Source organism: Canis lupus (genome assembly GCF_048164855.1).
Source record: "Canis lupus baileyi chromosome 16 unlocalized genomic scaffold, mCanLup2.hap1 SUPER_16_unloc_3, whole genome shotgun sequence".
In the NCBI taxonomy this organism is placed as follows: Eukaryota; Metazoa; Chordata; class Mammalia; order Carnivora; family Canidae; genus Canis; species Canis lupus.
The window spans coordinates 1,620,365-1,643,451 of NW_027326430.1; the positions used below are offsets into that span (position 1 = coordinate 1,620,365).

At 50.9% G+C, this 23,087-nt stretch overlaps 1 protein-coding gene and 2 long non-coding RNA genes across 3 annotated transcripts in view; 1 reads left to right on the plus strand and 2 right to left on the minus strand.

The window, feature by feature from the left end:
• The window catches only part of LOC140629564 (uncharacterized), a 60,688-nt gene extending 39,413 nt beyond the window's left edge, over window positions 1-21,275 (plus strand). Inside the window, exon 2 of the mRNA XM_072819069.1 lies at window positions 20,596-21,275. Within this exon, the coding sequence (XP_072675170.1) occupies window positions 20,596-20,899 (304 nt within the window). The 3' untranslated portion in view covers window positions 20,900-21,275. The remainder of the gene's footprint in view (window positions 1-20,595) is intronic.
• On the minus strand, window positions 2,263-10,856 carry LOC140629559 (uncharacterized). The gene is made up of 3 exons (XR_012027414.1): window positions 9,731-10,856; window positions 6,277-6,914; window positions 2,263-5,001 (listed from the first exon to the last, which is right to left on the minus strand). It is a non-coding gene; the product is annotated as an uncharacterized lncRNA (long non-coding RNA).
• On the minus strand, window positions 13,000-20,412 carry LOC140629556 (uncharacterized). The gene is made up of 2 exons (XR_012027411.1): window positions 19,168-20,412; window positions 13,000-17,216 (listed from the first exon to the last, which is right to left on the minus strand). It is a non-coding gene; the product is annotated as an uncharacterized lncRNA (long non-coding RNA).
• Window positions 21,276-23,087: the final 1,812 nt, after the last annotated feature.

The following is a 23,087-nucleotide window of genomic DNA, read 5'->3' on the forward strand; positions in this document are numbered from 1 at the left end:
GGAGGGGAAAGGCCAGGGGTACAGTTCTTCCAGGGGGAGGGGCGGCAGAGCACTCCTCGACTTGGCAGTTGGGGTGTCATTGGCCACCTCGAGTCAAAGCGCTTTGAGGGACAGGTGGGGCGTGGCGGTGGATCGCAGAAGCCAGAGCAGTGGCTGGGAGGCGGGGATGCAGAGTTGCAGGGGAGGTGGGGGGAGCAGAGGGGGACCTACCCTGGAGGTGGTGAAGCAGCAGCCCCTCACCTGCTTGGGCCCTCTACGCCCTGCACCGAACTATGTGTCTCTCGTCTCATGTGTATTTTAAACCTCATTATTTCTCTTAAAGGCACTGCCCCGCCCTCCAGAACACGGTACAAGCTTCAGGTCCCACAAAACCTGAATCCACCCCTGGGAGACGGGGGCTGGGTGGAAAGAGGGGGTTCAGGAGGCAATAAGCAAGGGAGTGGGGGGCTCTGGCCTCTGAGATCCAGGCGAGCGAGGCTTTGCCACTCACCCGCCGCAGACCTTGGGCAAGTCATTGAACCTCTGCGTGCTTCCTTTTCTGTAAAACAAAAATCACGAACGTGCTCATCCCCTCGGGCGGTTTGCAAGGTTTAATAAGATAATGTGTATAACGGAATTAGCGCCATCATTCGCACGTAGCAAACACTCCGTGCCTTTGCTCTGATTTCCTGTTATAGAATATTCTTGTTAAAATGTATTTCCTGGGGGATCCCTGGGTGGCTCAGCGGTTTAGCGACTGCCTTTGGCCCAGGGTGTGATCCTGGAGTCCCGGGATCGAGTCCTGAGTCGGGCTCCCAGCATACAGCTTACTTCTCCCTCCGCCTGTGTCTCTGCCTCTTTCTCTCTCTCTCTCTCTCTCATCAATCAATCAATCAATCTTTTTTTTAAAAAAAAAAATGTGTTTCCCTGGTTGGTGTTCTCAGGATTTGTAATTTTCCTGTGTTGGGGTCCTGCTGTGGTCCGTGGATGGAGGGCCTCTTGTGTTCCCCCATGATTTGTTTGGGAGCGTCAGATCCTGTCCTGGGAGGCACACACTGTTTCGCAGGAGACATGTGGCCCTTGCAGGGTGGTGGGCGACCACCCAAGCCCACTTCTGGGATCACATGTACCAAGTGGCCCGTCGCACAGGCCCGAGGCCACGTCCCTCCTCACTGCGGTTGTGTGCCTCTGCGCCACCCCCAGGGGTGTGACCGGCAGCCCTGCTGCCCATCAGATCTCCCCCTTTCCTCTGGCCCCGCCGCTCTGGGGGAAACAATCCTTTGTCACTTGGAGCCAGTTTCTGGAGGAGAGGGTAGGTCTGCGATTGCAGACGCAGCCCCCGAGCATCCTCAGGGCAGCCGGTTCCTGGCCGGCCCCGGGTGTGGAGCGCACCCCGACAGCTGGTGTCCGTCTGCGGGCTCCTGCCTGCGGGGCCTGGAGTGACAGCTTGGCAGGCCCAGGCCACCGCGCTCCAGACCCTCCCCCAGGGCCCGTCGGGGACCTCTTTCCGGGCCCCCGTGTGGCCATTCCCCGGGAGGCCGCTTGATGGAGCTGTGGCTCCACCGGGCGGCGGGCGGCGGGGCCGGTGGCTCTGCGGGCTCCCGGCGTGGACCCGGGCCTGGCCCAGCACCACCCGCTCCCACCCCGCGAGGCAAGAAGCCCCGGCCTCGGTGCCCTGGCCCAGGCCCCGGCCTGGCAGAGACGACCCAGCTCACCCCGGACTTTTTATTCTCCTTAAACCATGTTTCTTTTTTTTCTTGTTTTGTTTACCTGCCTCCTTGCACCACGTTTCTGCGGTCTCACTAATAGCTCTTCACCGGGTCCCTTGCCCCAAGCCCCGGGGCCTGCTCAAGAACTATAATTTCATTTAATCTCTGCTCTGATTTGGGGTGGAGGAATGGAAGGAAGAAATGGCCGGGCTGGCCTATTTCCTCCTTTCAAGCTTTTCTGTGGCTCTGATTTTGCTCCAAGGAAGGAGAAAAAAAAAAAAAAAGTCCTTCTTAGGGCTGGTGCTTGGGAGAGAAAGGTGTTTGAATATAAAGTTCAAGCGAGCTGTCTAGCGTGGAATGCAAAGCGAAAAAATTAAGAAGAAAGGAAGCTTTTTAAAAGAGGACTTTTTATCTGACTCCAAACATGCTGCAGTGGCGCTTTTATAAAATCGTGAAAAACACGGAGGAAGAAATAGAAAGCTTTCATGATTTTTCACCCCGAACGGACTTCTATTTCAGTATCTTATTCTCAGCTATATTGTCAATCGCACGGATCTGCCTTCCCTAATCCCCCAAACTGGATCCATTGATTCCCGGGTTTGGTTGTCTGCTTTTTAATGTAATACATCAAGTACATTTTTAAATTTTTTTTAATTATTTTTTTTTATTTCCCCCCTTGGCAAGCTGGCTTTTTTTGAAAGCTGAACTCAAGCAGGTCGACTTTTGAAGCTTTTCTGTGCAGACGGCTCTCAGCTAGGTGTCTGTGCGAGAAGATCTCCCTGAAGCCGTGATTCAGACGGTTGGAAGAGGGTGATGGAAGTGTGGCTTCCGGGGGGCAGAGCTGGGGAGATGTGGCACGTGGTGAAGGCCCGACTTGCCCCGTTTCGACTTGCAAAGCGAGCTGCCCCCACTTAACTCAGCAGCTCTTAGAGCCCCCGGAGCGGGGTGACCAGGCCTCCGGGCTTTGAGCTTGCCTCGCAGAACCTCCGGGGTCTGGTGTGTAGCCACAGCTTCTCCAGGCTGCCCGGGTCTGGGGACCGAGGGGCGGGGCTCAGGGGTCACCGATTCAGGCCCTTGTCCCTTTGGAAGATCCTGGGCAGAGGCAGGAGGCCCATGTGTGCGTGCCTGTGCATGCATGCGTGCGTGTGTGTGTGTGTGTGTGTGTGTGTCGCAGGGGGTGTCGGGCTGCTTGTCCCAGGTCGGGCTTCCTCTCCCAGGCGGGGGCAGCAGCAAGGCTGCCCGAGCTGACCGGCCTGTGTGCCCCACCTAGAGCAGCAGCAAAGCGCAGGGGCAGGAAAAGGCTGGAGCTGGCACCCCTTGGTTCCCTGCTTTGAGGGCAGCGGGGCACTTAGCTCCAGGAGAAGTGAAATTTCATTTTGTCTTCTCTCTCTCTCTTTTCTTTTTCTTTCTTTCTTTTTGTTTTCCCCCTGCTCCTACTCCTCTATGCCACCCTGCCTGGCTGCCCCTGGAGGCACGATGGGTCCTGTGGTTTCTCAGGACGCAGGGAAGAAACCGCAGGGGACAGGGATAGAGGAAACAGAGCACTGTGGTCATCAGAGCTGTGATAGCCCGGATGACACTGAGGTCCTCTGTGCCTGCAGTGGCCCTGGAGCAGGACAGGGTGATGGGGGTGGTGGGGGCACAGCATCCCGTAGCCACACTGACCAGAACTCACACCCCAGCTTGGCCCATCTCTAGCTTTGTGTTCCGGGGGCAGGGAGAAATCCCACAACCCTCTTGGCTTTGGTTTTCTTATCTAGAAAGTCCAGAAACATCGACCAATCCATAGGTTTGATGTGAGGACAGCTGAAGTAATGGAGAGCGCTTTCTTTTTTTTTTTTCAAAGATTTTATTTATTTATGCATGAGAGACCCAGAGAGAGAGGCAGAGACACAGGCAGAGGGAGATGCAGGCTCCATGCAGGGAGCCCGATGCAGGACTCGATCCCAGGACCCTGGGATCATATCCTGAGCTGAAGGCAGACGCTCAACCACTGAGCCACCTGGGCGCCCCTGGAGAATCCCTTCTTAAAAGCTGGTAGTTAAAAAAAAAAAAAAAAAAAAAAGCTGGTAGTTACCAGATGCCTCCCATGAGCCACATGCTATGTTAATCCTCACAAGACCCCAACAACGTACATGTTATCATGGTCCCTGTGGTGGGGACCTGACACCCAGACAGGCCATTGTCGCTGTGCCCACAGTCCCCCAGATGCCAGGCCCTGGAGCCTCCGAGCTCGACCCTGACACCTTTTGCCTGGTGGCTGTGCCCCCCCTCCTGCCGCCTCCCCAACACCACTCTCCTCTAATGCCCCTTCCCCGTGTGCTCCGGCGTGGCAGGCAGCCAGTCAGATGGCGGCTCATCCCACCCCTTGCCAAGGACCTCGGGTTTGGAGCTTTGCGGGTTTCTTCCTCCAGAAGTCATGGGATCCACTTCCTGTTTCTGAAACTCCACAAGAAACCACCCTGGAGCTTTGAATAAAGAAAGGAGCAGCGTATTCGGTAGTGGATATGCACGTTTGTGGTCATAAGACATGAAAAACGTCTCCGCCGTATCTCGTTTCCACTAAGGAAGAGCAAACCTTTGAGGATGCGTGTGTGTGTGTGTGTGTGTGTGTGTGAACATGCACTTGAGTAGGTGGGGAATCCTCAGCCCTGCAGGTGGAAAGAGCACCGGAGCCAGATGGTGTGACCCAAGGCATCAGGTAGGGGCGATGCTGGGAGACGGAGCATCACTCCAGAAGGCAGGCAGGGGTGGGGTGGGGGAGCGCAGGGGGCAGGTGGGGAGAAGCAGGGCGGCAGAGCAAGCCTTCCAGGGCAGGATGAAAGGCCTGGGGTGCCTTCTGGGGCTCCCCTGCCTACGTGCCTCTTGCGTCCTTGCTGCTGTGGTTTTCTTATCCAGTAAGTCCAGAAACATCGACCCTTCAGACCCTTCAAAGAAGAAAAGGTCCTTTCATTTGACTCTCAGGGGCTGGCCCCCCAGGGCAGTGCCTGCGGTGACACCTGAGTGCCAGTGGGTATCACTTGAAGCAGTGTCTCTGGTGGAGGGAGCATGCGTGCCTTCAGGCCCAGCCGTGGCAAGGATGACGGTGGCGATGAAGGGCTGCTGCCCGCTGGAAGGCAAGAGAGAAGGCAGGCACATGGCAAACGTGGGGACCCGACTCGGCCAGGGTGACGTTATTTACTTTCTGCTGGGCCAGGTGTCTTTGGGGAGGGACTTTCTGATAGACCCGGTGAGAGAGCTGTTTCCTTTCTAGAGCTGGCCACCGGACTGTGCTTTTCTCCCTAGGACTTGCTGTCTGAGGGGTCTCTCCATCCTGTGTGACAAAGCGTGGGAGAGAGCTCAGTTTTAGGGCACACGCACGTGTGCACACACACACCCACACGGGTTGTTAACACAATTCATCTCCAGTTGAGATGGGAGGCGGCCACAGCCTGTGAGAGCCACAGGTGGCAGATGGAGATGGCCCCTTGCATACCCCCAGGTCCCACCCTGAAAACCCACGTCGGGGTTGGAGGGGGTCCCCACATTCCCCTGATGTTCCCACAGGTGACTCTGCTCAGTGGGGACCATCACCTCTTTCATCCTTACGATGCTGGTGGCTGGCCTGAGGACTTACCGCCAGGTTGGAGTTCCTGGCCTTTCTTTTAGCTCTAAAAATGACCCCCCCACCGGTGCTAATTTGGGGAGGCATGAGGGAAGTGGTCCTGGGGGGATGTTGGCATTTCCTATCGCTCTTGGGTGGTGAGGCTGAGGCTGCTGTTGTGTCAGCAGGAGCCTCTCGCGGGCCTTTCCCGGAGACCCCTGGGCACCCCTGACACACACATCAGCAGGTGTGTGTCAGTGATGCAGGGTATTCCAGTAATGCTGCGTGTGATGCCCAGAACGGTACTTCATAGAAACAGTGAGAGGCTGCCCTCCTGGGGCTTAGAGTCAAACACTCATGTAAATCCCATAAGCAATAGCTTGTGTTTATTGCCCGTGTGCTGTGCCCAGATGGTGTTTTGCATGGGTTCTCCTGAGACCTTTCACAATTCCGGGCGGATGGCTAGGTATCATTGACATGGTGGGAATGCAGAAGCATATTCAGAGAAGTTAAGCAACTGGCCTGAGGTCACACAGCTTGTTTCGGGCAGAACTGAGAACCTGATTCTCATCTATCTGTCTGCCTCTCCAGAGAGAAAGTGCCCTTCCTGCTCAGCGCCAGGTGACACTGGGGGCCAGAGCCAGGGGTCTACCCCCCCCCCCCCACCGGAAGGGCTCATATGCTCAACTTGACCCCCTTGAGAGCCTGCTGCAGCTAGAAATGCCCCGTGGGACTGACACCGCAGCCCACTGCCCTGCTCCCCGGGGATGCTGAGGTAGGGGGAAGTGTCAGCTAGCCCTCTGGGCAATGATGACAGAGGAGCATGTGGTTGTCTTCTGAGATCTGATCTTTGCTGTCTGGCAGTTGTTCAGAAACCAGCCGGACAGCTACGTGCTGTGGTCAGACCCCTCTGGGGTTTCTGCTTCCCCATGGGATCTGCAAGCCGGAAGGTGTCTAAGACACAACCCACTGACCTGCCTCGTGGTGACAGCCATGTGCACATACCTGAGTCCATTCATCCCTGGATGTCGCAAACAGGAAGAGTTCGCTGCCTTCCTTCCTGCCTGCTGCCTCGGGTCCCGGGGGCTGACTTCACCTGCCCGGGGTTCTCCTGCTTGTGGAGCCTCTCTTCTCCTCGGAGCGAGGGACGGAGAAGCCAAGATGACCTTGCTTGGGCTTCGGACTCAAGCCTCGGGTGAATACACGTGGGCCTGCACCCCGGCCTGCCTCTCCCCGAGCTCCTTCAGCCTTCACGTAGTAGAGGTCACCTTCTGCAGACTGCAAGTAAGCGCGAGTGGAAGGCAGAGCAGTTGTTTGCGGGGCGAGCTAGCTTGTCAGCGGAGCCTCTGCTTGAGCAACTCGTGGCCCAGCACCACCCCGCAGACTGCCCCGGGGCGGGGGTGCAGGTCTGACACTTGTAAACATCCGCACCTGGAATGAGTTTGGATACCTGTTTTGTGTTTGAGAAAGAAAACCTCTTATCCGCAGATCTCCACGAGAGGAATTTATTCATTTGTTAATTTATTCAACAAATATTTGTTGGGCCTGCACTATCGGCCTGGCAGGTGCTGTGTGCCCGGGCTACAAAGATGCATGCAGATACGTGCCCTCCAGGGCAGGGCTCAGATAGTCGGTAGGCAGACCTGTGGGCCAGAAAGTGGTGTGTGGTCAGTGGCTGGGGAGGGAAGTGTGGGGCTCCTGGGGGTCCGCCCGGCCATGTGGGACGCGGTCAGCGGGAAGACGCGGCCAGGGAGTTTCGTTCAATGGGCTCTAAAGGACGAGAGTGTTCCACGAGTGTTGGATGGAGGAACTGAGTAGGGGAAGGGCATTCCAGGCAGAGGGAACAGCGTGTGCAGAGGCCCCGGGGCTTAGAAGAGAGGTTAAGGGATAGTGAGTGGAATAATAGGAACGCCCGAGCTTCAGCTTTGGGGACGAGAACACGCAATAGTGCAGGTAAAGTGCAGAGCACAGTCCTAGGAAGTAATGCTCTAAAGAAAGGTCTGCTTTTACCATCTTTCTGCTATTAAAATAACATCATCCCTTCCCTCTTCACCACTTGTCTGAGGTTTTTTTTTTTTTTTTGAAGATTTTTAATTTATTTATTCATGAGAGGCACACAGAGAGAGGCAGAGACATAGGCAGAGGGAGAAGCAGGCTCCTCGAAGGGAACCCAACGCGGGACTCGATCCCAGGACCCTGGGATCATGACCTGAGCCAAAGGCAGACGCTCAGCCACTGAGCCATCCCGTCAGAGTTTTTCTTCCTTCGTTTTGGACCCCTAACGTACTTTTTTGTGATAACACGAGAAATGTTATGATGACCGTTGTCAAAGGAGAACCTGACATCAGTACTGTTTTCGTGACACTTCGGATGTATTTTGAACATGTTCACGGAGTGTGTTGTTTTGGACGGATGTGACAGGTCCCCTTTCGAGAGCGATGGTGATAAAGTGTGGCTGGGATCCGAGTTTTGGAGACGTGGCATTATTACGGATGACCGGCGGGCTTGGACGCAAGAAAGAAATGTGTTTTTAAATTGCTTCTCACGCCTTCTGTGCTCTCACGCACACTGAGTTAGGCTAATAACCTCTCAGAAAGCGTTCCTACGTATCTCAGGGTTGGGAGGGCGGTGGGGGGGGGGCTTTATCTGGGGGGTGCTGAGGTCGAGGGACAGGCCAGAGTGGGTGGATCCGACGGGAGCTTGAAATTGAGACACACAGCCAAGGTACAGAAGACCATCTCTTCCTTTAAATGATTTTCAATTTTTTTTTTTTTTTTGATTTTCAAATTTTAACATCGAAAGCCTCCTGGGAGATTTTTAGACACGGACAGGCAGGGATCGTCTCAGGATGTCTAGCGACTTGGCCCGGACATTTCTTTGCAGCCTTGGCTGTTTCTTTGCAGCCTTGGCTATTTCTTGGAAGTCACCTTTATTGATTCTCAGAATTCCTGGGAATTCTGCAACCTATTCCCCCGTGAAATGTCACATTTCACAGTATACCCATTGTGTGTTTCCAGTGCCCTCTTGTCCCAAACCCCAGCCCCGCCTGAGAAGTTGCAAAGGGCGCTTCCTTCCTGACCTCCCCTCTCTATTAAATTAATTAATTAAAAGGCAGGGACCCTCGTAGCCAGAGAACATTCTCCTTTTCTTTCAGCTGACTCCTGCCACTCAACAAAAATCTTCCCACCGTTTGGGTGACTTATGGGCCGCAACCGGCAACATTGTTTCGGGCTTCGTTCTTAACATCTTGGGGCTCCAGATTAGCTCCAGCAAAGAGACTTTGTCTGTCTGTCTGTCTGTTTGTTCATAAAGTGCCTGCGTGGGTGGAAGGGAGAGGACCTCCCTTTTCTCTTGAAAGGAGCGAGATGGAAATGCAAGGAACAGGATGGCCAGGGAGTCCACCTCCTGCAAGATAATCAAAATGAAAGAAAGAAACAAATGCATTGACAGAGAATTACTTTGAAGCATCAGGATTTGGGCCAATGGGGGAGTCGTGTTTTCCAGTACAAAGAATAACCTCATGTGCGTCCTCCCTCCGCTTGGTGTATCTCTTCTGCTGCCTCTTGGTCCACAGCAGAAAAAAAAATATTAGGGAATATTTTCTCTGTCCCCCAGCCCCCCTGTGAGATGATCTAAACACCGAGTCTCACTGGGTCCCTCGGTGGGCCGTGCAGACCCAGCATTTCCCAAATAGCAGAGGGACAAGAGACGAGGGGCGGGAGGTTCGTCCTGCCAGGGTCGGGCAGCTTCGGGCATGTTTCAGAGGCCACCTGTTACTCTCTTCACTGTCCTTCCATTTTCCAAATTATCAGGTTAAGTAAGAGCAAAGCGAAAGATGCCTGGGTGGCTCAGCGGTTGAGCATCTGCCTTTGGCCCAGGGTGTGATCCCGGAGTCCCGGGATCAAGTCCCGCGTCGGGATCCTCGCAGGGAGCCTGCGTCTCCCTCTGCCCGAGTCTCTGCCTCTCTCTCTCTCTGTGTCTCTCATGAATAAATAAATAAAATCTTAATAATAAAAAAGAGCAAAGGAGGAAGCACGCTGGAGTGTGTGCACATCCACTACCGTGGGTGGCTCTGAGAGTTGATGAAGTTGACTCGGTATTTATTTTAAGGTTGTTTCTAGAATGGAAAGTGCGCGGGTTGATAGCTTCTTGTTTTGCAGAAACCATGAATGGACTTATCTTTAACGGTGCCTATCTACACACGAATCTTGCTGCTCCTGGTGTGTGTGTGTGTACACCTGAGCCCATGCTTCCTGGCTGGCATATCTGTGTGCAAACATGTGCGAGACTATAAATAAAAGCCAAATGAATGCCTTTGACTAAAACGTGAGGGCTACTCTTTCTATTTTATGCAGTAAATGAGGCTCGCAAATCCCCTTAGGAGACCAAGCCTGGGGGGAACAGCAGCTCTGGGAAGGGGCTGGCAGAGGGTGCGGGGGGTCCCAGGGCCTCTGTTTACCTGTGGGTGTCTTTTCCTTGTATGGACTTGAAGGATGACTCCTCCTTTGATGCTCCAAGGTAACAGGGTATGAGCCTCAAACACAGACTGGTCGTTCTGCCATGCATCTTCCTAGGGATGACACCTGTAGGTTTCTTTCTTTCTTTTTTTTTTTTTTTATTCATTCGTGTGTGTGTGTGAGAGAGAGAGAGAGAGAGAGAGAGAGAGGCAGAGACACAGGCAGAGGGAGAAGCAGGCTCCACGCAGGGAACCCGACGTGGGACTCAATCCCGGGTCTTCAGGATCAGACTCTGGGCCGAAGGTGGTGCTAAACCACTCAGCCAACTGGACTGCCCCACCTGTAGGTTTCTGAGGCCACCAGAAGGGTTGGAGGGGCTGCGCTGTTGGAGGGGCTGCGCTGGGGACTGGCCTTTGTGAGCAGCTGTAGTAATTAGAGTGAGCATTGTTTGAGCACCTGTGGTGTACTGAGCCCTGGGCTCAGAAGCGTTATCTCACTGAGCACCCAGAGGACCCTGGGAGGTAGGTCAGATTGTCCCCAGTTTACAAGCAGAGACAGGCCCTCCAGGAGGGCCACCACGTGGAAGCAGCATCCCCCAGATGGAAGCAAGGCCGGGATAATAGTCCGGGGTGGCACAGTGCAGAGCCTGCATGCATCTGGAGTCTTTTCCCTTCCTTCAGAAACGTCAATGCCCATTGAATGAATGAAATATTACGTAAGTCAGAGAAGTCGAAACACTCTCTCCAAGTGTACAATCTAGACATTAGCTGTGCACCTTTAGGCAAGGTATTTAGCTTCTCTGTCTCTGTCTCTTCACTTGTACAATGGGCAGATTATAGTTAGCACACACACTTATGAGGATTAATGGGGTAATGATCACGAAGCACTCGGGACAGGGGTGCTGGGTGGGGTGCTGTTAGGGGGATGATGGCCACGGTTACCAGGAGGTGCAGTGGGTGACGAGCTGAGGATGGCATGCGGGAGGTGAGAGCAGACAGGAGCACCAGCTGATGGGTGGCTGGTGTGCACCAGGTCGGGCTTCCAAGAAGGGAGGATGACACAGGTGAGCCACAGGGGCAGGGACAACACGTGGGGGGTGACAGGAGGGAGATGGGCCCTGCCAGAGAGATCCAGGCCGCGCACGACCTCTAAGAGAGTTGTTACACCAGAGATGGGGTGAACCCAAGAGGGACGCTGCTTCCCTAGCTGTCTGGGAGAATGCCAGGCAAAGAGAGTGCGTGACACTTTGCTGGGGCGGGAGGGCTGTGGGGTGGGGGTGGGGAGGCAGGGGTGGGGTGGGAGGGGGAAGAGGCTCCAGATCAGTGGCTCTGAGCTGAAGACACATCAAATAAATGGAAGCTATTGGGTTTGTGAGGGAGCGGCCTGGGAGTTGAGACCGCGGAGGGAAAGGTGAGGCGAGCTCTGCAGGATCTCAGATCCAGGACCCCTGGGCAGCGCAGTACTGTGTTTCCTTTCTGTGGGTGCAGGTGTGTTCTATAGGTGGGTATGGAGTTGAGGGGGACAAGGAGTGGGGGACACCTCCCAGGTTAGGTAGATGGACTGCAAGGGCTACTTAGAAGCAAGATGACATCGGGAAAGTGGGCAAAGGTAGTTGGTGGAGTGCCGGGCGTGAGAGGGGGGCCTGTGAGTTCAGGCAAGATGAAAGGTGATCACAGAGGGAGCTGGGCATGAGATGGATCCGTCTCAGGAAGACCTCTGTGTCTACACCCCAGAGCCAGCCTTCTGGCTTCCTTTGACTCAAGTCGTGGTCCTGGGGTCCTGGGATCGAGTCCCGCATCGGGCTCCCCATCTTCCCAGGGCCCATCCCTTTCTGCGGAGATGCTTATGGAGCCAACTCTGAACCCCAGCCCTGGAGCCGGACTCTGGGTCTGAATCAGACACGTGCTTGTACTGAGCCAAGCGCTGAGCGTGACCCACACCAGGATGGTCACTACATAAAATGAAAGCATTCCATTTCCCGGAAAGAACGTTAGCAAGACCACCGGGCACACAGAAGAGGAACGTACATGAGACCAAGACAACAGTTTCCTGGTTGTGTGGCGGGGGGATGAGTGGTGGTGATGGAGGTGGAGAAAGGGAGTCTGGAACCTTGCTCACACTTCCGACGGTTGTACGGGGCTGAGAAATGCGGCAGGCAGCCAAGTGTCCTGATTTCAGGAAATACGATGGTTCTTTTTGGTGTGCTTCTGGATGGTAAGAAGCCTCAGGTGCATTTGCATCCCCAGTTGTGCAGATGGGTGAACTAGTTTTCCACCATGTGGGCATCTGCAGTAGCTGCTGGCGTGTTGCTTGGGTGAAGGCTGGAGCTTTCCTTTTTTGGGGGGGGGGGTGGTAAGGCTGGAGCTTTCATAGACAAAGATGGCCCCAGGCTAAGAGTACAGCTGTCACACCAGAGTTTGGGTTCAAAAATGGCCCACAAAGGGTAGAAACCATGGGCTGAAACCAACAAAGACGCAACTCTGCAATGTTAGGTCCTACACAATTGTATAAGGGAGAAGGAGTGATTCTTTGGAAGTCAGTCATATGATTAATATATCAAGCTGATATTTTTATCAAGCATCAAGAGAGTCAACAGTGTCCAGATAATGAAAAGTGTAGTCAAACAATTCTGGGCCACACAGAGCTCTAAGGGTAGTTGGTTATTTCGGGGTCCTATAAATTGGAGTGTATTAGGAGGAGGGTGGCCAGCTCAGGGGGGGGGGTGTGTGATAAATCATACTGCGAAAGAAAGAGTTGTCATATCGCGGTCATCTGATATATCTTATGTGTTGAATGAGTGAATCATCTAAATGAGACAATACGTATGGATTTTGCTACCTGAAAGGTTGCCATGTTGGGAAGAGAATGTGTATGCCACGTCCTCCTATGACGCAAGAAGAGAACCACCTTTGTTACAGTTCTTGAGTGACAGATTTCAGCACGAATTAGGGGAGAGTTTGGTGAGAATCTCTAGTTCCTTTTGTCATGTGCTTCCATCTACTGCCTTGCAAAACCCATCCAAACAGGAAATAAGCTGCTTGACTACGGTCTCGATTAACTTTCCTTCGTCCAGGTGACCTGTTGGTAGAGCCAGCTTGGATAACAGGAGTGTGGGGCTCAGGGGAGGGGAGGTAGGAGCTTGGGAGAATGCATTAACTGTTGATTGGAACCTTTTCTAACAAACGGCTTGGCTCTCGTTGGGCGTGAAATAAACCTGTGGGGCTTAAAAAAAAAATCTGTGTGTGTGGAAAAAAAAAAGAAATAAAAAATCTCTGTGCGTAGACCTTTTATTAAAGAATACCGCATATAAAATAAACAAATATGAAATGTAGAGCTTAATGAGTTTTTACATACGCATGCCTCCGCGTAACGACCATCCAAATCAAGATACAGACTATTTCCAGCAATCTGGAAGGTGCTGTCTTGCCAATCCCTCCCCACTTCCCACAGATAAACATTTCGTGGTTAATTGTAGTGTTCTGTTGTGGAAAGGAAGGCTCTCACGCTCACAGCTAGATGGTCAGCAGATGAGCCCGGCCAACAAAGAGAGAAGCATTGGCTTCTTGTGGAGATGTGTCTAAAAGGAAATTAAAATGGAGCTACATTTTGAGGTCGCATGAATCTTGGTGGATCCCAGGACCTTTCTTTGGCTGAGATATTTAGACACTGTTTTAAGAAAACTGTTTTGCTCGTGTGTAGACTTTTATCTGGCTGGGTTTCTATCCGGATGGTTTTCCTTTCTACTTATCTGACAAACCATAAATTTTATTTCCTTTAAGGGCAAAACCAACCCTTGCGTGCGTTCATGGCCCAGGTTTTAAGAGCCGGCCGCCCTTCCGATCCTGTATCTCTGGTTAAACACATTTTTCTTTTGCTTGGATCCACTTGGCAGACCATGGGGGCCGACGATCTGTAGTCCTCTGTGGAGAACTCCTGCCCACCCTGTGGGACAAGAGGAAGCCCCATTCCAGCTCATTCCACTCTGGTTGCCACGTCTCTCCGGCTGGAAGCCTTCCTCCTGGACACCGGAGTGCTTTACCTGACCTCTGTCGCTTGTCCTCGCTTGTTTTGTTCTCCTTTCTTGGTTTTTAATTGATTTTCCTCTGGCTCCTTTAAAGAGCGGCAGGTAGTTGGACTTGGGACCATTCATGTGCCACCATCGCTGTTGAGCTTCATGGGTCCGTTTGTGTCCAGCTCTGCAGCCTGCTTTCTGGTGAGCTGCAGGTGATCGGTTGACGAAATGAGAGAAGTGTCAGGATGCCGGGAGGGGGTTAGTGCCCCGCGTGTTATCTCCTTGTCTCGTGTTTGTGATGTTAGAGACGCGGGGGGTATAAGCACCAAGACTTGGAATTGGCGTCTTTTGAAGGACTTTCCTGCTTCTTGCCCTATCGGGAATAAGGTGGTTGAAAAATGTAGCTTTCTCTTTGAGCTTAGAGGATTCTTTCTTTCACTATTTATTTACCTAGAGTTGTGGTAACATACTTAATATAAAATGAACCATTTTAACCCTTTTTATGTGTACCATTTGGTGTCATTAAGGACATTCACGTTGTTGTGCAAACATCACCACCATCCCCCCACAAAACTTTTACCATCTTGCAAAACTGAAACTCTGTCCCTGTTAAAGAGTAGCTCTCCATTCCCAGTGCCCCGTCAACCACCATTCCACTGTGTTTTCTCTATGATTTGACTATTCTAAGTGCCTCATTTAAATGGAATCAGACAATATTTGCCCTTTTGTGACTAACTTATTTCCCCGAGCGTAACGTCCTCAGGGTTTACCCACATTGCAGCATGTGTTAGAATTCCCTTCCTTTTCAGGGCTGAATAATGTTCCCTTATGGACATTTATGTATTTATTTATTTAAGATTTATTTATTTATTCATGAGAAACACAGAGAGGAGAGAGAGGCAGAGACACAGGCAGAGGGAGAAGCAGGCTCCATGCAGGGAGCCCGACCTGGGACTCGACCCCGGGTCTCCAGGATCACATCCTGGGCCGAAGGCGGCGCTAAACTGCTGAGCCACCCAGGCTGCCCGCGACAGACCATATTTAGAACCTAGTTTTTAATGCAAGGACATCACAGACCCAATCTTCTTATTCTCACATGTCTGGAGCACCTACTGCATTCTTGACTACACGCCTGTTACCTTGTTGGGGGGCTTCCAGGTGTGGCTTCTGTGTTTCAGATGGAGAAGCAGAAGCATGTATGGGTGAAGCTGAGCTCTTTGGGGGGAAACAACCCCTCAAACTCCTCATTTCCCACGTTTGTTGCACAGAATGCTTTGAGGTATGGTCTAATACTTCTCTTCTTTTGGCAAGCCACCTTTCCTAGATTTATAGAAATATGACTAGGATTGTTTTCGTGGGCTTCAAAGCACAAACAATGATGTGTCTTAGGTGTAGGCTATTGGCAAGGCTGGTGGCATGTGGGGTCATTGTCCCCTAAATAAATATTGTCTGGAGACTTTTAATGTGATGTTTAAGATATATATCCATATATAGATATAGATAGATTTTTTTTTTTTTAGAGAGAGACTAAAGCACTATTTTAAGGGAATTGAAAATACAAAAGAAAGAAAGTGAACAAGCCAAAAGCCAGGCCCAGTTCTTCTGTTAATTCATTTTAAGACTCTAGAGAGGCTCTTCATTGTACTCCCTAGTTTTCTCCTTGGTCACATGGGAAGAATATTCCTACCCTCCTCCCACGTCATAGAGGTCTTCATAGGGAAGGATGGTTCAAAGCCCGTAAACCCTTTTTTTCCCCCAAAGATTTTATTTACTTACTTGAGAGAGAGTGAGAGAGCAAGCAGGAGCCCGACATGTGGCTTGATCCCAGGACCCTGAGATCATGACTTGAGCCCAGGGCAGATGCTTAACGGACTGAGCCACCCAGTTGTCCCTGAGCCCAGAAACCTTTTAAACAGGATTTCCTGTCAGTTCAAATGGAACTCCCAGCCCATCTTCAGCCCCTTGATCTGTACAAGGAAATGCGTGCTCGGGTCACGTGCACTAATCCACCTCCTGGTCTTCCCTGAAAGGCTTACCTTCCAAATCCATTCCTCTCTTCATCAAATAATCATCAATGGGTTCCTTTTTCTAGGCAATGCATTAGCATCCCAGTGAGAGAGAGGTGAACAAAATTTCAGATTAAGTGTATGTTGATCAAACTTTTCTGGGGAAAAAAGAGGATTCTGTGAAATCATACCTCCAGATTATTTTCATGCTCAGAGGCCAATTTGCACTATGCAGCCTCCCCTTCTCTCCCTTTCCCTCCACCAAAAAGCAAGAAAGAAAGAAGCTGTTTTGACTCTTAGCACCTCTTTGTCCTCTCCCTTTTTGAGAAAAAATATATTTTGAAGATTTTGTTTATTTATTCATGAGAGACACAGGCAGAGGGAGCAGCAGGCTCCCTGCAGGGAGCCTGATGTGGGATTTGATCCCGGGACTTCAGGATCACACCCTGGGCTGAAGGCAGGCTCCAAACTGCTGAGCCCCCCGGGGATCCCTAAAAAAAAAAAAAAATTATTGATTGATTCGTGAGAGACAGAGAGAGAGAGAGAGGTGGAGACATAGGCAGAGGGAGAAGCAGGGTCCCCGTGGGGACCCTGATGTGGGACTTGATCCCAGGACCTCGGCATCATGACCTGAGCTGAAAGCAGACACTCAACCACTGAGCCACCAGGTGTCCCTCTTTGTCTCTTTTGGATGAGTGTCCAGTGCAATCTTGATGCTCACAGATATTATCACTTCAAGACCTGGATGCAAACAATCTTTCTGTGCTTCTGTAGTTTTCTCTATCAAAGGAGAATATCAACAGGTTATAGATACTCAGGGCTTGGTGGTTGATCAACAGGTTATAGATACTTGGGTGGGGGCAGGGGGGACACCGGTGACATGGGGCAGATGGCTTTTGGTAGATCTTTGGTGCAGGGGTCCCTGCTCTCTGACAAAAAGAGACTATCTGAACCCAGACATTCCAAGTTCTTTTGGCAAATGGCACCTTCCCCTTGGGACTAAAGCGGTGACAGCCACAGCTAGTTCCCAGACCACCCGTCCCAGACTAGGTAAAGCTCACATGATCAATAGGTAGAGGGAGTCTTAAAGGTGCACTTTTCTGAATAGGGATACTGATTGCACCCTGAAAATAAGAGTTGGGGCAGAGATTCATGTGAAGGAACCCTTTTGTGGGATGATTTCTTGGCCCATAAGAGACAAACCTCATTGAGGTGCTGCTCAAAGTCATGCAAGAAGGCAAAATGAGTGACGGGTAACCTGGAAAGTGCTGGATGCACCTTGGGGAGACCTGCCTCTCCATCCTGGGGCCTCTGTTTCCCCATTGATGAAATGCAAGAGGTTGACCAGATGCCCCTATGGTTCTTTGGTGTCTGATCCCCGCACCATGGTTCTGGCAGTGTTTTCCAGCTCAACTCTTGGCCATACCACCTCCGGCCTGTAGCACGGTCTCTGGTACACGCCTTTGGGACCTGTTTGAAAGAGAGTGTTGAATACACAACCCTGAAGACTCTAACGAACCCTTCTAGGTAACACTTACTTCATTGCACTTTTAAAAATGAAAAAGAAAGAACACACCGCTTAGCAGACTCATGGTAATCAGGGCTGACAGATGTCACTCCGAATTTTATTATTTAAAGCCACAATGATTTTCCAAATAACCTGAAAATATATAATCCAACCTCAAAATAGTGTCCTGTAACACAGGCCAGGGAACCCTGTAGGAAATGAAGTCAGAATTTTGGCACCCATGATGTGGTGGTTCAGTGGCTTTGAACACTTTCACGTCCTCCCAGGAACAGAGCACATGGAGTCCTATCAAGTTGCTCGGCGTGGATGCCAAGCGCTCAGAACGCAGAGAGTGTCTTAGGTGTCTCACTCTGGTACCTAAGCCAAGGTGACACCTCTTCTAGTGCCCATGAGGAGCTTTCTCCCCATTCTATGAGAATAGGGGTGAATATAGAACAACCTTAACATGTTTAAAAAAAAAAAAAAGCACCTTTTAGCCTGTTAGTTATTCTACTGTATTCGGCATCTGGGCAGGTGGGTGGTACCGGCAGTTGTAACAGGGAACTAAAATGTATGGAGTAGGGGCCCCTGGGTGGCTCAGTGGCTGAGTGTCTGCCTTTGGATCAGGGCGTGATCCTGGAGACCTGGGATCGAGTCCCACGTCGGGCTGCCTGCAGGGAGCCTGCTTCTCCCTCTGCCTCTGTCTCTGCCTCTCTCTCTACATCTCTCACGAATCAATAAATAAAATCTTTAAAAAAAAATGTATCAAGTACCTACTGTGATCTCGGCAGTGTGCTTCATGTAACCCTTGTGTTGTTTATTGATTCCTCGTAGTTATTTAATGATGTATTAAACATTACTAATATTTGCATTAACTACATTAACACAGGATTGATGATAAAGTAATGCATTCGTTACATGGCTTTGTGGGAAACTACTGTCCCATTCGACAGATGAGGAAATCGAGGCCCAGGGAGGTTAGGGAACTTACCCCATGGATTACAGCGAGGAGATAAGGAGGCGCAGGGGCCTTTGAAGGCTGGGGGGGGGGGCGGTATTTGGGGTTTGGGAGCCGGCCTGAGTTTCAGTGCTGGCTGGGGCCCTGGGACAGTGGGTGGGACCAGGGAGCTGTCTTTCGAGGACCAGGAGACTGCAGAACTGGTCTGGTTTGAAGTGGGAGGGAGGACAGGCATCTGGGCCCCGTCGCCTGCGCCCCGCCCTTCCCACGGAGGCGTCAGAAGCCAGGCCCTCTGCCCCCGGTGGCAGCCCCTGCAGCACATCCCGCTGGATGCTATCTCTCCAGATTGATCTCCAGGAAGCATCTCCCGTGGCTTCCGAGCTGGGGCGGGGGGAGGCCCAGCATCTGACTGGCCGTTATTTGGTTTTCTCTGACTAGATCTTTGTTTCACTGAAGCCCTTGGTTGCTGAGGCTCCCGTGCCTCGGCTTAATCGCTGCCGCATGGAGCGCTAGCCTGGTTAAGTAAACACCGTTGGAATATTACCTGTCTGTTAACCTGTCAAAATTGCTTTACAGCCCCCTTTTATCTCCCCCCCCTGGAATTTCCCCTGGAGTGGCCTGCTTGCTCTCTGGCTCCTTTGCTCGCTGCCCCTCCACCCTGCAAAGCCTCCCCACCCCCCGAAGTCATTAAATATTGTCGGAGTTCCGCCACTTACCGCTGCCCGGTTTGCCCGGTGCGGGTAGATTGCTGTTGACTGTGATGCAGACCGAGGACACCGGGCCCCCAGCCCCGAGCAGGGAGCCAGGATGCCCGCCGGGTGGGCCCCAGCCTGGGGGAGACTGCCCGGTCCCCCACGTTGCCTCCCAGCCGAGCCAGCCCTCTGCTTGGCGGCCTGACACCCCTCCTCCTCCGCTCTCTGTCCGCCCCAGCCTCTCCTTGAGCCCCGAGTTTATACCTTTGAGGGGCTTCGGGGAACATCCAGGTCTGAGTCTCCTCCAGGCCAATCCCCGGCCCCCATGGTTTGGTCTCCCGCTGTGGTGAATAAATTCAAGGATCCTTTGGAGTCACTTGTTGTTGATGATGATGTTACGGGAAAATACGTAGAACGTGAAATGTATCGTTGTAGTCATTTTGAAGCGCACAGCTCAGTGGCATCAGGTGCATTTGCTCACAGAGTTGTGCAACCCTCACCACCATCTAGTTCCAGAACTTGTGGAACCCACCCCACCCCTTTCCCCAGAAGGAAACCCCGTACCCGTTAGGTAGTCATTCTCCACGCCTCCCTCCCACCAGGAGCCCCTGGCTACTGCTCATCTCCTTTCCCGTTGCTGTTGCAGGTTTCATGGAAAGAGGGTCACACAATCCGTGGCCTTTTGTGGCTGGCTCCTTCCCCTAGCCTGAGGTTCTCGAGGTCCTGGAGATTGACTTTTGTCTTCTGCTCAGGGTGGGAGGACTGCCTCAAGGGACAGTGGGACAGTTGCTGGGAAACCTCTGGGTCCTGTTCGTGGCCGCCTCGAGCCTCTGATCTCTCCATCCCGGGGCCTTCCCACCAGAGCTGTTCGCTGTCTACTTGGGGGGGCCGTTGGGACTTTTAGTGAGGCCACGGGGCCTTCCCTCCCTGTGTGGCTGGGCCGAGGCGAGTCCGGAGCTCACCCAGGGCATGGAGAAGACCGTGCAAACGGGGACCTCTCTCGAGCAGCCTCCATCCTCGCGATCCCAGCCAAGTGCTACTCTCTTTTCATCCTCTGGATCAGGAATCCGATGGGTCCTGGGACCAGTTCCCTCTCGGGGCAGTGAGCGCAGGACGTTGCACGGAAGAGCCCCAGCTTTTTCATCAGTCAGGGGAACGACGTTAGGGGTGTGGGCTTCAGCGTCAGCCGGGCATGTGCGTCTTCCCTATGTCATCTCTTAGCCGCATGAGCTCAGTTTTTCCACCTGTAAAATAGGGATGACAATGCCTTTCCTTTGGGGCTATGATGATTACATGGTGATTGCATGCGGCACTGGCCATAAATCACTTTACACCGAGTGTAGTGCTTGACATTTAGGACATGTACAGTAATTGGTTATTGTTAATAAAATCCAGGATAAATTAATCAGTACCCCACCCCACATCAACCTCTGCCATTCTAGACTTCTGGCGGCTTCTAGAAAGTGCACAGGGCTTTGGGGCAGCACTTAATTGGGTGCGTTTGTCGGTTTTCAGGATTCTGAAAAGCTCTAAACCCGGGTCATGGCTTGGCCTGTGACAAGGAGAAAACCTTGCTCCTATTCAAGTCAGCAACAAAACAAAATGTCCCCATTTTTTTTTTCTCTCGCTTCACCGTTTTTGGAATTCCTCCATTCTAAGGCCATTCCCGACTCATTCGTGTTTCCATTCCAGTAGGCTGACCCCTGGGACGTTGGTGACATGGCGCTCATTAATCACACGTGACACGGAGGGCCTGCGGAAAGTGTGGGAGAGTCGAGATGCTGCCCGAGCGCCCGGTCCCTCACATGGCAGCCTGACACGGGGCCAGTGGAATCCTGTGAAGTTTCTTGAACACCTACTAGGTGACTGTGCGAGGCAGGCTGCGGGGATGTCGGCGGGCGCATTGGTGGTTCTGTTTCTTGGCTGTTGTGAAACCTCTTGGTTTGGTCCCACGTCTGTGAATCATTTGCCCTCAGCCTGTGTGTGTGTCTTGTGATAGGAGCAGAGGGCGTGGATGCTCCTTGCACGGCACCTGATTCTTGGCTGGCGCTCCGTGGGCCTTTCAGGAGACCTGAGCAGAAATAGGTCAGGGTTCTAGCTGCAGGCTCCTCAGAAGGCCTTCTTGGGAGCTTTTGATTTTTCATTCACATTTCAATCAAGCAAAGAGGTGCTTGATTTCCTTCTTATTTTCTCCCTAATTGTATGTGTATGTGTGTTCATTTTTTTCTCTGGGAAGGATGAACCTGTAGACCTTTTGTTTTCTTTTTTTTTATTTTATTATTTAGTTAGTTATTATTTATTTATTTATTCTGTAGACCTTTTCTAAACTCAGGTTTATATCAATAAACTCAGATTTATTGAGATCTAATTGACGTCACCTCTCTTTGCTGTTCAGTGGATTTTCTATTTTTTTTTAATCTTTTACTTTATTTATTCATGAGAGACACAAAGAGAGCCAGAAACATAGGCAGAAGGAGAAGCAGGTACCATGCAAGGAGCCCAATGCGGGACTCGATCCCAGGACCCTGGGATCACACCTTGAGCCAAAGGCAGACGCTCAACTACTGAGCCACCCAGATGCCCCTGGATTTTCATTTTTTAAAAATTTTTATTTATTTATGATAGTCACACAGAGAGAGAGAGAAGCAGAGACACAGGCAGAGGGAGAAGCAGGCTCCATGCACCGGGAGCCCGACCCTGGATGTGTTCTAATCAGAGACCCCCCCAAGGCCCTGTACATTAAACACAGTGGCTTTGCAGATTAACTGTATGACCATCATAGAAAATTAAACATGAGGGAGTAGATGCTACTACGCAAAATCCTGGCGTGTAACAAGGAGAGCAAAGAAACAAGAATAGCTTCTGCAAAACTCCCCCTAGCAAATGGAGGTGGTTTGATATGGAGAAAATGAAGGGTTAGAAAAATTGAAGGTAAACAAGAAAGGGCTTTTGCTCAGGAAGCAAAGAATAGAAGCCATTACTTCTTATGTCTACTCTGCATGCTAAGAGGGTCTTAGTCACTGCTGTAGGTCTTGCATATAGCAAAATACCTAGAAACTAAAAAGAGTTAAACAAATGTTTGCTAGAGATAATAGGAAGGAAAGAAGATAAAAAGGAAGAAAGGAAAGAATACAGGAAGGAAGAAAGGCAGTCAGCAAGTGGGGGAAACAGATGAAACTAGAATGAGTTAACCTATTAATGTCTCATTTTTATGTAAAATGGGAATATTGAAGGTTGTAAGAGATAACACATGGAAAGTGCTTACTATAGTGTCTGGTGTAATGGAAGTGCTCCAGAAATGCTAGATATTGTCATCCTTGTCATCATCACCCTCATCACTACCATTATCCCTTACGGCAGAAATGCTTTGCTTGGCCATGACCTACTAACACATAGTGATAATCCTCCTTCTCACATTTCAACATACTTTAACTTCCAACTCCTGACACTCCAAGAATTCACTCCTGCCAAATTTACTGATAACACCTTTGTTGAAAAATCCAGAGAACAGTTTCTTACCTGACTTCACTGCAGCACTTATCATTACTGATGAATTCTTAATTTTGGAAGCCCTCTGCCTCTCTGGCTTTTGTTCTTCCTTTGCCTTCAGCCATTACTCAGTGTCCTTCCTGAGCTGCTTATCCTGGCCTCACAACTTGAGGGTTGGGATTCTCCAGGTTCAAGAACAAACAAAAGTCAAACATGTTCTTAAAATTTAATTCATTTTCCAGAGAATAGAGAAAATGACATAATAGTCAATATTAGTCTGCAGACCAGATTGTAGAAAAAAATTATTCTGCATATGTTAATGGTCCACATAGAAGGCATAGCTTATTTTTCCATCCTGCATCAAATATATTTTTCACAAATGAAATGATAAGAATTTGGTTTCTCTAAAAGTGATACATCAAAGAAATACCTTTCTCAATCAGGTATAGTCAGTCATTCTGGGTGGCACTTGAATTTTTCAAATGCCCATGCTATCCTTCACAAGTTTAAGAAGTACTTGATGATGAGCTAGAGGCAAGTACATGCATCTTATTCTGAGTTTTTAATCCCATTACTATCAACCCTTAGAAATAATTCTATAAATTCTATAATACTTGCATAGTGCATATTTTAACTTTGCTTTTATAGTCAGTTTTCCTCATATTATTATTTTAGAATACTAATTGCAAAAGTAA